We start from the raw sequence: 16,959 nt of genomic DNA, 5'->3' as shown, positions 1-16,959 counted from the left end.
TTCCTATAACTTCCCCTATGTAACCCCAAAACTTATTGGACACTCCTCCCTGACTCGCAAGCTGCCCTTGTCAGGTTTTCCAGCCTGGACTGGAAACCAGCACTTTAATTTTGAAAGTGTTTATGCTCACTGACTGTAAGTCAGGCCCAGGATGGGGAACGGGCAAAGAGTAGCTTCCACTCTAGGGTTGGAAAGTCTGTGGGGCTGAGGAGCAGAAGATGGAACAGCAAAGAGAAAGAGCAGACAGAAGGCAGTCTACTGAAGGGGAACAGTCAGGAACAGGAACAACGTGGGCCGGTAGACTTAAATCAGCCTGTGGGCTGGAGTAGGAATGGGACCGGGAGGTTGCAGTTCAGAAACCGGTTGGAGCAACAATGGAATAGTTCTCCCAAGGGCATAGTGCAGCCACAGCAGCAATGGAGGCAGAGTGGGAGCTGCGTGATAATTTATCATGGGAAGTAGCCCAAGAAGTGGGCAAGAAGTCTTGTGTGGTTTAAGTGCAGCAATTGGGATCAAGGACAGGAAGCCTCCATTGTCAATGGGTGTAGGAAAAGCTGGGGTGGAAATTTATTAGCAGGGAGTAGGCGCTGGGCTGTGGTAGACTCAACAATCATAACAGGGCAGAGTTAAGTTTGGGGGAAAGACTCCAATGGCATTGAAAAAAAACTGATAATAGAAAGAATTTGCCTTTATATAGGGCCAGATTTTGCAGTCACAATATCTGTGTGGCTAATGGCGCTCACTGTTATTCATGCATAAATAGTACAGCAACTTCAGGCGAGGAGCAGATGGGTGGTTAAATGCCAGTATCCAATAGTTGCTGTCAGAGTTGCTCCGCTCCACCATTAGCTTCGTGAAGTTGCTGTATTTGTGTGGTAGATATGAAGTAAACTTGCCACAGAAAGTTAAGTCTTGTCATTACAAGCATAAGTACCATTTTAATGATGTAATAATTGTTAATTACAGCCAAGCAACCTCCTGGAGTCTCATTCCTTCAGGTATTAATTGTTGTTGGAGATTTTAAAAATGTCATTTAAAAATGTTAATTTTTTTCACTTTTCCTCTCCCATAATCCAATCTTTATTTCTCTTTCTGTACCTGATGAGACATTAAATTCACCCACTCTAATTTACATTTCCTTCTGCTGTTTATTTCTCAATCCTTCAATCTGATTGATAAGGAGACACAGTTTCTTGCCCTGTTTCCCTCACTGCACCATTATGAGCTCACACTTTCAGCAATTTAGTGAGCAAAAATGTTTTGAGCTGAAGGGTACGACAGATGCCATTAGATGCCCTGCCATAGTAAAATCTGGCCCATAGTGCCTTTCATGACCTCAGGACGTACCAAAGTGCTTTACAGCAGATAAATTACTTCTGAAGTGTAGTCACTATTTTGTAAACAAACACGACAACCAATTTGCACAGACCAAGGTCCATCAAACAGCAATGAAATGAATGACCAGCTAATCTGTTTTAATGGTGTTGGTTGAGGGATAATCATTGGCCAGGACACCAGGAGAGCTTCCCTGCTCTACTTTGAATAGTGCCATGGGATCTTTTCTGTCCAGCTGAGAGGGTAGATGGGGTCTCACTATAATGTCTAATGTGAAAGACGGTATCTCTGACAGTGCAGCATGCCCTCAGTGAAATATCAGCCTAGATTATGTGCCTAAGTTCTGGAATGGGGCTTGAACCCACAATCTTCTAACAGGCAAGAGCGCTACCCCTCTGCCAAGTCTGACACAATAAATAATAATAGTAAATGAAGTTGTTTGGGGAAAATTAGGCTGCTTTTGAGTGTTGAATTGGGCTAACCAGCAGAGGTATATATGCATTGACTTGGGGAGATGTAGAAAGACTAAAAGAGGAGTTGCTCTTGTGAGATCAGTTGGTCAGTGAGAAGTTACGGTTCCAATGTATATTGAAAATAATTGATTTATACTGTGAGAAGAGGCATGATAGCTGCTGTTGACATATATAGCCATGACGGAACTATAGCTGTGATTAAAAATGACAGAAGTACGACGTGTACAAGAAGTGTGCACTCTATGAAAAGCTTTGTTGTCTAGAGTTGTTGTCTGATATCCAGTCTTTGATGAGCTCAATTTCCTCTAATCATTGTTAAGACTGAAGCCATCATCTTTGGCCCCTGCCATAAACTCCATACCTTCACCAGATTCCAGCCCCATCCCCCTCCCTGGCTATTGTCTCAGGCTGAATCAGACTGTATATGGGGCTAGAACTGAGCTTCTAACACTATATGCTCTATCACAAAGACCACATCCGTAATAATACTTGCTTCCACCCCTCCCTCAGCCCATCTGGTGCTGAGACCAGAATAATCTCAGGATAGCTTCTGGTGTATTTAGTGGTTGTATTATCTACCATAATGGTTGACATGCCTGTGATTACTTTGAGCTATTAGAACAGGTTGTTTCATTATACTTCATTTGAACAGAATCTCAAGATAGTAAAAAAAAAATTGTTTCAGTCTCACTTAGAAAAACCTATTTGAATAGGTGTTAAAACTTTTCTTGAAAAAAAATTCACTCCATCTTAGTAATTCTGAATACTACAAAACTGTAGAGAATTACTGTAACTCAGACCATCTCAAACTCACGCAATACTTATTACAAGTGATTCAACGGAAACTTCTATAATAAATCAAAGTTCCCCCTTCTAGTTTTTCTGTTCATTCACATATCACAACTTAATATTTATATTGTGCCTTTAAAGTAACAAAACATCCCAAGGGATTTCACAGTTGGGGGTCAGCACCAATCAGGAATAGGAGGGTGACTAGGAAAGTTGGAAAATTTTGAAGTGGGAAGAGATGTAATAAGACAAAGAGGTTTAGGAAGAGAGGTCCTCTCTCAAGTGCCTTGGAAAGTACAAGAGTCCAGATGGTAGAAAGCTGTTTGAAGGAAGGGGGAATAAGCAGAAGACCATCTTTGGAAGAGCAGAGTATCGCCAGCAACAAAGCGCTCATTGTGTAGACAGGGATGGACAAAACATGGAGAGATTTGAAAATGAGGATTTTAAAGATGTACCAGGTGATTGGGAGCTAATGGAGGTCAGCAAGGATCAGGGAGAAAGCTAAGTAGGAGTTTGTGCAGAATAGTATATAGGAGAGGGGGTGTGAAATTCTTGAGTTGGTCTGTGAGGTGGAGCCCGAGAGGCCAGCGTCAAAGGTTGGGTCAACCTGAGACGATGGACAGGAGGGCGATGGAATTTGTGGCGAGTGTACAGGATTGTAGTGGGGCCAAAGGTGACTGCTTCAGTCTTCCCAGTGTTTAACTGGAGGAAATTGTGATTCTTTCAAGTCGGGATGTTGGACAAGCAGTCTGACAACACAGAGGCAGCGGTGGGGTCTAGACAGGTGGAAGGTAGAACTGGGAGCAGTCAACGTACATGTGGAAGCTGACTCCATGTCTTCGGATGATATCTACATGCTGCCTCTTGGTGATAAGGATGAGGAGGGAGCCAAGGACAGATCCTTTGGGGGATGTAATTGGTAATGGTATGTGGATGGGAAGAGAAGACATTGCTGGAGATGCTGTGGCAGTGATTGGATAGGTAAGAGTGGAACCAAGCAAAGGCAGTCGCACTGAGCTGGACAATGGAGGAGAGGTGTTAAAGATGGTGTGGTCGACCATGTCAAAGGCTGCAGAGAGATCAAGGCGGATGTTATTTGTGATTTTGAATAGTCATTTCAGTGCTGTGGCAGGAGCAGTAATCTGATTGGAGAGATTTATACATGGAGTTGTGGGAAAGATGGGCACGGATTTGGGAGGCGACAACACCACCGAGGACTTGAGAGGAAAGGGAGGATGGAGATCGGTGGTAGTTTGCAAGGACAGAGGGAACAAGGGTGGATTTTTTTTTTTTTTTTTTTTTTTTTTTGAGGATGGTGGTTTTGGAAAGGAGGGGAACAGTATCAGAGAAGGGGGAAGAGACACCAAGGTGTGATTTGGCAATGAAGACCATACTGCCACTGCAGTGGTTTAGCAGGGCAGATGGTGGAAAGTGTAACCAGGCAGGGAAGCTTCAATAAGGGGCATAGTTCCATCAAATCCAGGATGTTACAGCACTCGTCCACAATAACATTGTGGATGGCAAGGGCCTTGTTCTCGAGTGAACAGACATTCTGGAGGGAAAGGTGGAAAGGGGCAGTGACTGTTGATCCGGTGTCTGAGGGTGCAGTGATAGGTGAGTGGGATGGTAATATTGGCGACATTAGGCCCCAGTAGATGCGCTGGGTGGGAAGGTCAGTCAGAGAGGAGGCAATTAAGTGGTGCCATGATAGGCTCTTTGGAGAATGCCAAAGGGTAGCTGTGAGCTTGTCCAAGAGAGATTCCAGCCTGGAATGGTGGCAGGAGAGTAGGAAGGCAGAAGAGTGGTGATGGGTTTGCCTAAGGATTGGAGGGGCAAAGTACCTGGGAGGGGAGAAATAAAAGATGGCATGATTGGGTGATAGGAATGGGAAAAGACAGGAGAGAAGAGCCCAAGAGAAAAAAGAGAGACCTAATGGGCTTGGGTCCAGAGGTGCAGACAAAGTGCGCACACGAATGGATAGGGGGATGTTAGGTTAAATAGGCATGGAAAAGATTAGGAGAGATGTGACCTGGTTATAAACAGAGGACAGTGAGATGATATAAAAGAGCCCAAATTTAAAGTCTGAGGTCCTGTGATGGGATATTGACTTGTAGACAGGGTGGAGTCAGCTTGGAGCATTGATAATCCAATGTCCAAGTTCAGAGAGAATTGCGGAGAGGAAGTGAATCCATGAATGGTTCAAGAGGCAGAATATCATTGGGCACACTGCTGCAGGTTGTCCAGTGGAAAACAGGGCTGAGGAGGAGTGGAGAGTCAGCCATAGGAGATCTGGTCTGAGGAACAGCTGTAGGGAGGTGAGGAGCACACATGATCGGGAGTAGCAGTAGGACTTGAGGAGCATGTCCAACTCAGTCCAGCAAAGGGTGAAGTAGTTCTGAAGAATGAATGGTCAGGCCATGGGAAGCAAGCCGAAAGCAGCAGCAAGGGAGCAGAATCCAGACCATGTGAGAACCAACAGGAGCAGATCAGAGCTAACTCAGCAGAGTGAAAAATTCCCAGCGGAGATGCAGAAAACTGAGGCCGCAGGAACAGACCAGCTACTAGAATAAAGGCAGTCCAGCAGAGAAGAGTCTCAGTAGCAAGTGGCAGTAAAAGTTGAGGTCACTTTAAAGTCCAAAAGGCAGCAGAGAAATGGACTTTGGCTCAGGAGAAAGTGGATTTCGGTGCAGCACAAATTTACAAATGATTAGTTAAATGAAGCATTTGTTGGCAAACTGTGGGGTACAGCAACTTTAACATTTCCATACCTGTAATAATCGCAACTAAATTTGTAGAAGTTTCAGAATTAAAATCTTGAAATAAAGATTTAAAGAAACAAAAACTGCAGATTTTCAACTGCATGTCTTACTATTGGTGCAATAATGTAACTTTTCTAAATTACCACAATGACTACACTTCAAAAAAAAGTACTTAATTGGCTGGAAAGTGCTTTGGGACATCCTGAGATCGTGAAGGGTACTATAAAAATGCAAGTCTTTCTTTGAAACTAATGATACAACCCACTTACCGGAACAGATTACAAATCCAAGAAATTCAATGTTGAATCCAAAAATCACTATTCTCTCATTCTCATTCCACATAGTTTGAGGGGTAATTTTTAAATGAGTGAGCACTCCTGGTTCAGAGTTTCACTGAACAGGAGTGCCTATCAGGAATCGAAGTGCAGAGGTCAGGATGCTAGATTTATAGCCTGCGTGATTTTCAGTCCATCCCACTGTACCCAAGTCCCAGTATGAGGTCCCATCATGGAAAGCTCTGCACCAGAAATGCTAAATCATAAAATGTTCCCCTCCTTTCCTGAAGATGCTGATTCATACTGCTGTATGCTTCCATAGGTGGCAACAGCTCTCCTGTACCTCACCCAGTTGGTCTTTTTCCTAATATGAGCCTAGATAGTTAGTAATGGCAGGGTGTTCAGCCCAGGGCGGGCAGTAATCACAGTTCAGTCCAAACGTAGTCTCCAGCAGAAGACATTCAGTGTGACACTTCTGTGTCAAATTTGTGCAGAGGTACAACCGATTACTAAATGCAAGGAGATATTAAAATACATTTTTATTAGAAAAACTCTGATTACTGAATGTCCAAAGAAAATTTCAGGTTAACAATTTTGAAAAATTTGTAAAAATTTTCACTTCAAATTCATTTATGCTCTCTTAGAACTGACGTTTGTAACTATATTACATGCTATTTTACCAAATGAGATTTCTTCCTTTCCAATATATTATACACAGGCACGTACAATATATGGGAAAGTTATCTTCATTTAAAAAAAAATCAAAATTTCAACATATCAAAATAACTTGGTCAACAGAGTTTTAAAAAAATTGTATATACAGTTGGAGATTTACAGATGTTTCATTCAATTTAAATTAACAGCAGCCAGTTAAACATCAGAATCTCAACATAATGCACCAATGTGTTCAGATCCATACTTCACCGTAACCTAGATTTTTAAAAAATCAATTAAGTTTTTAAGACATAGAAAATGAATGCCCTATATTGCTGGTTCGCAATAGCTAGAACCTAATATTGAAGTTGCCCACAATTCTTGCAATCAGATCTAAGTTGATGTTTTTAATTTTATGTTCAACCTGGATAGTTATGCCAGGGTAGTAGAATCATCAATAAACACTAAGATGAAGTCGGAGGATGAAATCAAAGCAAGATTTGGTAACTGGAATGGATGTCAAGAAGACAGTCTTTAAAAAATTTCTCTTGCATAAGACAGCATTTCCATTATCCCTTTTATAATGCAGGCAGAAAAGTTCATTTGCAGCAACAGAGTCGGGTGTCCTTTAACAAACTCATCACTGTTTTGAAGCAGCTGTCAGATACGATTCAGGGTTTTGTGTACTTTGAAGTAACTCGGTCTGCTTACAAGACTACTTTGAATGCTTTAGAATATTTTCCAATACTATTCCCAATATTCACTGAACAATTTTCATTTTCTGTCCAAGAATTAAACCAAACATGTTGAATAATATCACATAAAACTTTCTTTAATGAACAAACATAACTGACAGTTCTATGCAAGGATGGTTCTACAGTTCGTTGAAGTGCATTCTGACCTCCCCACAGTCCATTTCTACACAGTACACTTAGGCAGCAAAAAGGATCTATTTGTATAGAAACGAAGGGATTGGGGAAAAATAAATTGGAATTGTATTGATCAACAATCCAATCTACACATTTTAGTTGACAGTTGGAAAATATAAAAGGGCAACATAGTATTTGATAAAGTTAGTCAAATAATGTTTAAGAACGCACATCATACCATTATTAGCTGTATTCATAAAACTGAATACCTATGTGAAAATTAAAGGGATAAGTGACATCAAACATTAACGTTCAGTTATAAAACAGTTCTATAACTGCAGAAAAATTACATTGTAGGGCAAATTCCTTTTTTTAAAATTTCCTATAATATATACAAGACTTAATGGAGTTGGAAAAATGTTTGTTCGGTTTGTAGCTGAGGACAAAAATGGTCAACAAGTTAACCCACCAGCAAAAACTAACTGGAGGGAGTCAAAGTTAGCAGCAACCTAAGTGGCGTAACAGGGAGTGGACTGTTACATTCTATGGAAATGTCAGTCGTGGCTCAGTGATAGCACTCTCACCCGATTCAGAAGGTCATGGGTTCAAGCCCCACTCCAGAATCGAGCATATAACCTAGGCTGTCTATTCAGTGCAGTACTGAGCGTGTACTATATTATCAGAGGTGCTGTCTTTTGGATGAGACAGATGCATGTAAAAGAGCCCATGGCACTATTTGAAGAGCAGGGGAATTCTCCTGGTGTCCTAGTCAACATTTATTCCTTAATCAACATCTCCTAAAACAGATTAACTGGCCACTCTTGTGCACAAACTGGCTGCCACATTTGCCTACATTATAATAATGACTAATTTTGAAAGTAATTAATTGGCTGTAAAGCGCTTGGAGATGTCCTGAGGACGTGAAAGGCACTAGATAAATGCAAGTTCATTCTTTGACTGATGTGGCTGATCATAATATGGTACAGCATATCTCTGCTTTATCAGTTTGAAGCTGGAATTGTACAAGTCCTTGTTTGTAATACAGTAAGTCGCAAGTAGTTTTAACAATTTAATCTCAATTACGCAGATATATACCTAATAGTGTTGTTCTACTCAACATGCTTTTAATGAAATGCTGATGGATAACAGACACAGTTGGTAAATGAAGTATGGTCAGAGGGGTACTGCAATACATCATGCAATTCGTAGACAAATGGTGAAGCTTGAATAAATGTGTAAATTGATTTGTAAATCCATTTAAAATTGAAAGAGAGCAACTTTAAATGGGGTTGCCAGTTCAGTAATAATCCTTGCTTGCCTAAAAAAAGTGGATTTGAAAATCACCACTTACATCTCTTCCCAGGGTTCCATCATTACTGTCTAACGAATATATCTGGTACCTCAAGTTGAAACACTTAATGATGATCTGAAAGGTATTCTAATTTATTAAATGTCCTTGGATTTTAACAAGCATTACAAAGTTTGGGAATTTGTTGCTAAGCTGTGTTTCAAGAATTTTCAGGCCAATTTTTAAACAAAGGGACTTGAATTCTCTATATACATATTCACTACAGGAAATCAGGGATGGTCATTATTGAATATAATTTCTATACACCTATGCAACTGATAAATCAATTTACCCAACATGTCAAACAGAATTAATGAATGACAAAATTGCTTGCAAACAGGTGTCGAATGGATGCTTGCTGAGTTCATAGAAAGCTGCCTTAAGGAAAATGCATGAAAATTATAAGATTTCTACTAACAAACCAAAAATATTTTGTTTCAAAGAACCATCATCTGTTTTGTTTTACAACATTCCTCAGTATTCCAAATTAATCAATATTACATCCTTAATTATAAATGGATATTTTAACCCTCATAGTTTAGTGTTAACTATAATTAGTGTCACTTTGCATGCTTGGGAAAAAAAGTACAGAACAGATTAAAAATGTTATAACTCAAACATTAAGAAAAGTGGACCATCAAATTCTTTGCTGTTTAAATGTGGTGTGAGCAAGCCTAGAAACAAAACCAATTTTTATTGGTGACAGAAGATTTAAACAGCAGCCAAAGTTTATTTGGTCGTCACTGCATATATACAGAGAAACATTCCATGTGTATTTTTCTTTTTAAAAATGTATCTTGTACTATGCAAGAAGGGTAGACTATGCAATAGTCAGAATTTGTACTGAACTCAACTGCACCAAAACATTAAAAACTTTTATAAGAACACTTATATGATACATTTTAGGTTAGACGAATGTCCCCAAAACATATCTTCAAACCTTTACAATTCCTTCTATGTGCAATTAAAAAAAACTGAAATGGTCAAAATTTCTATAAAATAATGTACATTAAATGATGCTTGCACACATCAGGGATGTAATATAACATGACAAAATAAATCACAAAAAGGTACAAAACAATGTACAAAACACGAGACTATTCATTTAAATGCATCACAGCTATTAATTTATGCATAACCACCCATGAACTGGTTACACATCAAGAAAAGCTATGATTCATTCAAGGCAGATTCCAGATTAATTAAAAAGGTCACAGTAGTTGTCACATGGCAGCAATTGACAGAGTATTTTATTTTTCTTGACCTGCAGTATTTCACAGCATAGTTAAATACTTTGTTCAACAGTCCTGGAAATTCCTGGTCAGAACAAGGGCTGAGACCATGGAATTTCAACTAAAATGTGGCATTATTCAAAAATATCAAAAGTATGAGAGCCAGTAGTGAAGAGGCATTCATTCTTTACCTATAATTTATTTTTATACAAGTTTTAATGGTTTTTAGCACAACTTGGCATTGTGTGATTTAATTTAATTTTTATGATTAACTGAGACAACAAATAGTTTCAGCAGTTTAACCTTGTGTAGGATAGAAGTTATTTGCATAACATGATAAAATGGCATATTCAATATATAAATTTTTTATGGGCATAGAATACTTATGCTGAGTCCTACCATCCTTTGAACTTTTACATTCACACACAATACAACATTAAGTGAATGCTGAATAAATCTGTACAATTCATCCCTTGCCCAACTACCCCAATTTTGTATCTGAGTCAACACAATAGACTCTAATTCCATCATAGCAGGGAAAGAATCTTGGTCTTCAGAATGTATTTGCATTAGTCTGGTGATACGAAACGCAGAATTCAGACATACAGCCAGGTTGCCTTATCACTAATTTGTATACATGCAGATTGAACAAGGAATAATTACTCTGCTACAGAGCATATATGGTGATTACGATTCATTATTTCAGTGTGCTGATCATCTCTCATTTTGCACTCCAATAAAAATCAATGTTGGTGGGTAAACTGCATCAGATTACATCTTTTGAAGAAATACATGAGGTTGGAGGGAAGGGGAGAGAAAAAAAAAGAAAAGCCAATGTTCATTTTTGCTAGACAATCTTTACGCTGCATTTTGTGCTTAAATTAATTTTGAGACTATTAATTTTTGTTGGTCTTCCTACAACGTACAACTTGTATATATGCAACTCCTTCAAACTTGATTCATTTAAATAACACCATTGTCCAGTGCACCCATAATGTATCACCAATTTCCTGTGTGCCCATTTGAAAACAAAGGAAGATTGATTGAAATGCAGTAATGGTACAATACAGAACACTGCAATAAGTTGAATGGGAGACATGGGGAAGGGAATAAAATATGAAGTTAAATCCCAATCATATAGGCCACCAAAAAGGATACTCATCTCAAGCACTTTGTGACATATTGATCACTCACCTTTTCTTAGAACAGATGTAGAAACATGGCATGCTTCTATGGCATGCAACATGGTAATAATTTGACAAATCAGAAAAGAAAAATGCAATGTATCGTTATGGTTCCTGATATGTCCTATAACCATGTTAGTGGCCTGCTCGCAGAATTAGATACAAACTTAATTTAAAATAAACAAAGTAGCTGAAAATAATTATATTGAGAGGACCAGTCCAAATGTTTCCTTGTTAAATAACCTGTTCACTTTGTACATTGAATTTTGAAATCCTGGGAAGATGGGTAGCAAAACAGAGGCAAATGTGCCATAGGTAAAGGAGGAACCTAAAACTTGATAAACAAGGTATTGTGAAAAGAATTGGAATTTGGGAGGAGATTGAAGAGGAAAATAAATATTAGTCCCCTACAGAAAAGTGATCTACAACACAGTCTGCAGAGACTCTCAAATGTATTGTTTTTTTCCCCCTCAGTTATTTAGATCTGATGCTCTAGGAAAAGTGAAAAACAAAAAAAATGCAGCAACTTTAATTCCATTAGCTACTTTAATTTTATTTTAAATTGAGTCTGTTATGTGACCCATACAAAATTCCACTGAACAGGTTTGCTAGCCTCAAAAGAAACTAAATACAATTATTTTTCAGTAGTTTTGACATACAACCTGTACATAGTTCATCAAAAAGGATACTCTCTCTTTTAGGGATAACAGAAAAACCACCAATACACATCAAGTTAGTCAAAACCGGAAAGGGAAAGATAGGTGAACATTTTGGATCGAGGCTTTCATTAGAACCGGATCACATCCAAAATGTTAACCCATCTTTCTCCTTCAGATGTTAATCGATCTGCTGTGCATTTTCCGTTTCACTTTTTAAATGGTGCGGCCACAAGCTTTGTTCACTTCATCCGTATATTTAAAACTAATTTGCATGTTCATACTCAGAATGGACTCATCCTGATTCTTTTTTTTTTATTTTGGAGCCCTGAATATACTGTGCAGTATTACAATATGCTGTTACTTATGTATGTACATTGTGATTTATTGACCAACAGCAAGTCAAGGCAAATTTGTCACAAACAAAATGCCCAACAGCTTATTTATATTTTTTCTAAAAGTTTGATTTTGATTATGCAACAGCATAAACTAGAGCTTTTTTAAAAAAAAACTAATGCCCCAGTTTATCCTGGTGTGCATTACTAAAGAACAATTCACACTCTAGAATTCGTTATTGCTCAAATAAACATAAGAACGTAGCAGTGTGACAGTTCAGGTGTAAAGTTTTTTTTTGTTTAAAATGTAAATCCCTTTAAGCCTTAATGCAGAATTTAAATGACTTAATTTTAGTATCCAAAATGACGACTTCCATTCTTGTGTAAATGTTCTTAACATTACTCTTGACACCAAACAGTGACAAACTTTTCATTTTAGAGGAAGGGGAAATTACAAGAAAAAAACACACAAAAGTTGCCACTTTGGCAATCCAGTTTCAGTCTTTCAGAACACAAAGCTTTCATATTTACAGAAAATAAGGCAACTGGTTACAATTCCTAAAATTCACGGTTGGGAAGCAAAAATATATACTTTATTCTGAACAGCAGGCAGTACAAAGTGAATCTGAAGTATTGTGTACGACGTGATCACTGCCTGATATGAAAAGAAATTAAGATTCGAACGCTACAATTTGGTGTTTTCTTCTTTAGGTCACAAATAAATCCATATGCTGGGAAAAAAAAATAAAGCTAATTTCAGCCATAACATTTACAGCTGTGTATTTTGTCTACAGTGATTCCCTTAACGCAAGGGTTCAAATATAAGCAATAAGACAGTTTCTCTGGCCATTTGGGCAGCTGGTTTAAACCAGACATGAAAAAGGCACTGGATTCATTCACTGTGCCCATTCATCCACACATACTGGAATTCTCTAAAATACACTATTTTTCATTCGTTATTTTTAAGTAAACGATTAGTTTATATGACAAATCATGGCTAAGAAACACTGGCAACTGAATAGTAGTGGATTCATCCTTCTATCTGACTGTGGTAAGCTTAGACCAAATATCCTGAGAGTCTAAAATCCAAGATGGCAGGCAACAGCCTTGAAACAGGTATAAAATTCAGTCAACTTTGATTTCCATGCTTTACAGTGCATTCTTCAACAAGGGCCTTTTGCAGCTCGAGTCTATTTAACACACAGAAGACCACCAACGTTTGCCATAAAGTCTTTAAGGCTTTTTAGGAAGGCCATCCTCTGCTTGCGGTCCAAGGTGGGGGGAGTGCTGCTTCCAGTAAGATTGTTGAAGGCATCTGCTAATCGTTGATATATAATTGGATCCTGCTGGCTTGACAATAGGGTTTCAACTAATTCTGAATACTCAACCTGTTGAAACAATACATGGAATGACTTATCAGCAATTTCCCTCAAAAAATAAATTTAGAAAATCTAATATACCAAATCTGATATCTGTTCATTTGAAAAAAAAGGGACAGAGGAAGAGAGTTTGTTTTTTAAAAAAGCATTTTTACCTGATGCAGACATACTAGTGTGTAGAATGCTTCACCTGCAGCATCAGTAAGTTCTGCATTGTGCTTCTGCAATACCAGCATGTCAAAGACGAGCTGCAACGACAAATAAACTCTATAGAATGAAAATACATACCAAGCACAATCAGAGATGAGTTATGTCACTTGGCAAATTTTGCATATGCATACAAATGTACTATAAGGAAAAAAGTGCAGCATTTAAGCCAATATGCTTCAAGGATGTTGTTGTTCTTTGATAATATATCACCTCAAATTGTTACATTAGCACTGTGACAGATCTGTAATCAGCACTTTACCCTTGTAAAGCTTTAGAAATGAAAGTAGAAACTTCATGGAGATAGGCAACTCCAATAGGTCCAGGATTCAGATATGATCTGAATCTTGAGGGTAATAGGCAAATGCTCTCAACCCTCTTCCCATTTTAAATCAGAAAGATTAATATCTTCCATATCAAATGAGCAGAATGTACTGTGCCCAGTCAATGTGGCTGAACCCATAGTGCCAATATCTTCTGAAGGGTTGGCTGAAACCAAAGCATTGACTAGATCAAAAAGATCAAATTTTCACCACAAGAGGATTTCTTGGAAGGGGCATACTCATCCAAATGACTTCCTGTAACTAATTTTAGCTCTGCATGATGAGAGCACTTGAAATGGTGCTAGTCAGGCCATTCTTTGGAGACTGAAGATGGTGCTATCAGCCCATATATCAGTTGGAATACAGGAATGATCTGAAGGACCTATTTGGAATCATGAGTGCCAATTAGAGCAAATGCAAATCAATGGTTTATGTATTAGCTAACAACCACGTGACCAAGGTGCCAGTTGGAACTTTAAAGTCCAAGACAATACAAATATAATTGCCTGGAAGATTGAGAGTAGCCCTGAGAGCACACTGCATCATAGCTTCCACAACACCTGCTTCTGCTGAGGTTTTAAACCAAAGGGCTAGAGAGAAATCAGTGGGTATTTCTCCCCAATCATAAATGATAGGAATGGCACCTTGACTGGTATCCTTACGTTAGGTCAATCTGTGACTTGGTAAGATATCTTTGACTAGGAAAGTAAAATTAAACCCTGGTTTGGGTAAGTAATTTTTCAAATTTGTACAATGACATTCTGCAGTGATATATATATAAAACTTTTTTGACCAAGAGGATGCTAAAACATGAGTAGTAAGGGCAGGTCTATTTGCAAAGAATCAGCTAACTACAAATGCTAACAGCAGGACGAAAAGAACAAACTGAGGAATGGATTATAGGCAGAGCCTTTATACCAATATAAAATTGGGGTGGGAATCATAGAGTCATAGAAGTTTACAACATGGAAACAGGCCCTTCGGCCCAACATGTCCATGTCGCCCAGTTTATACCACTAAGCTAGTCCCAATTGCCTGCACTTGGCCCATATCCCTCTATACCCATCTTACCCATGTAACTGTCCAAATGCTTTTTAAAAGACAAAATTGTACCCGCCTCTACTACTGCCTCTGGCAGCTCGTTCCAGACACTCACCACCCTTTGAGTGAAAAAATTGCCCCTCTGGACCCTTTTGTATCTCTCCCCTCTCACCTTAAATCTATGTCCCCTCGTTATAGACTCCCCTACCTTTGGGAAAAGATTTTGACTATCTACCTTATCTATGCCCCTCATTATTTTATAGACATCTATAAGATCACCCCTTAACCTCCTACTCTCCAGGGAAAAAAGTCCCAGTCTATCTAACCTCTCCCTATAAGTCAAACCATCAAGTCCCGGTAGCATCCTAGTAAATCTTTTCTGCACTCTTTCTAGTTTAATAATATCCTTTCTATAATAGGGTGACCAGAACTGTACACAGTATTCCAAGTGTGGCCTAACTAATGTCTTGTACAACTTCAACAAGACATCCCAACTCCTGTATTCAATGTTTTGACCAATGAAACCAAGCATGCCGAATGCCTTCTTCACCACCCTATCCACCTGTGACTCCACTTTCAAGGAGCTATGAACCTGTACTCCTAGATCTCTTTGTTCTATAACTCTTCCCAATGCCCTACCATTAACGGAGTAGGTCCTGGCCCGATTCGGTCTACCAAAATGCATCACCTCACATTTATCTAAATTAAACTCCATCTGCCATTCATCGGCCCACTGGCCCAATTTGTCAAGATCCTGTTGCAATCCTAGATAACCTTCTTCACTGTCCACAATGCCACCAATCTTGGTGTCATCTGCAAACTTACTTACCGTGCCTCCTAAATTCTCATCCAAATCATTAATATAAATAACAAATAACAGCGGACCCAGCACCGATCCCTGAGGCACACCGCTGGTCACAGGCCTCCAGTTTGAAAAACAACCCTCTACAACCACCCTCTGTCTTCTGTCGTCAAGCCAATTTTGTATCCAATTGGCTACCTCACCTTGGATCCAGTGAGATTTAACCTTATGTAACAACCTACCATGCGGTACCTTGTCAAAGGCTTTGCTAAAGTCCATGTAGACCACGTCTACTGCACAGCCCTCATCTATCTTCTTGGTTACCCCTTCAAAAAACTCAATCACATGACTCTCAAGATTTGAGATGAAACTGATGGGTGATTTTGTTCATGATTTCACACCCCCCGCCAGCCCGCCCACTTCCCTCAGAGATGATGAGTGAAGGATAAACAAATATCAAATAATGGAATGTAAGAGTGCTAAAATTTCAACTCTGGCAAACAACACCTTGTGACCTTTGTGCAAAGTTGGTTTTCCAACTTCTGTTTAAAAAGCCAAGTGTGCAAATGTACTTTTTGCAAAGTGACTGAAAATGGCACACTCATGGCAACTGAGTAAATGTTATTGGATAAATGTGACAAAAATTCCTTAATACAAACAGGATTTTAACCACACAGAACACAAGATTAAGAACATAAGAAACAGGAGCAGGAGTAGGCCATACGGCCCCTCGAGTCTGCTCCGCCATTCAATCAGATCATGGCTGATCTTCAATCTCAACTCCACTTTCCTGCTCGATCCCCATATCCCTTGATTCCCCTAGAGTCCAAAAATCTATCTATCTATCTCAGCCTTGAATATATTCAATGACTCAGCATCCACAGCCCTCTGGGATAGAGAATTCCTAAGATTCACAACCCTGAGCGAAGAAATGCCTCCTCATCTCAGTCTTAAAAGGCCGACCCCTTACCCTGTGACTATGCCCTCTAGTTCTACACTCTCCAGCCAGGGGAAACTCTCAGCCTCTACCCTGTCAAGCCCCCTCAGAATCATATATGTTTCAATGAGATCACCTCTCATTCTTCTAAACTCCAGAGAGTATAGGCCCATTCTATTCAACCTCTCCGCATAGGTCAACCCTCTCATCCCTGGAATTAATCTAGTGAACCTTCATTGCACTGCCTTCCAAGTATACCCTTCCTTAGATAAGGAGACCAAAACTGTACACACTACTCCAGGTGAGGTCTCACCAAAGCCCTGTACACCAAGAGTGGCTGGGTAGCACCATGACTGACCGA

General features: G+C 39.2%; 1 protein-coding gene across 1 annotated transcript in view; it reads right to left on the bottom strand.

Moving 5' to 3' along the window:
* Positions 1-7,096: 7,096 nt before the first annotated feature.
* The window catches only part of xpo4 (exportin 4), a 143,035-nt gene continuing 133,172 nt past the window's right edge, over positions 7,097-16,959 (bottom strand). Inside the window, exons 23-24 of the mRNA XM_067986078.1 lie at positions 13,444-13,536; positions 7,097-13,297 (exon numbers count right to left, since the gene is read on the bottom strand). Of these exons, the coding sequence (XP_067842179.1) occupies positions 13,100-13,297; positions 13,444-13,536 (291 nt within the window). The 3' untranslated portion in view covers positions 7,097-13,099. The remainder of the gene's footprint in view (positions 13,298-13,443; positions 13,537-16,959) is intronic.

The sequence above is a fragment of the Heptranchias perlo genome, chromosome 6 (assembly GCF_035084215.1).
Source record: "Heptranchias perlo isolate sHepPer1 chromosome 6, sHepPer1.hap1, whole genome shotgun sequence".
In the NCBI taxonomy this organism is placed as follows: domain Eukaryota; kingdom Metazoa; phylum Chordata; class Chondrichthyes; order Hexanchiformes; family Hexanchidae; genus Heptranchias; species Heptranchias perlo.
The sequence above is the reverse complement of the archived record's forward strand: the minus strand, read 5'-3'. Positions and strand labels throughout refer to the sequence as shown.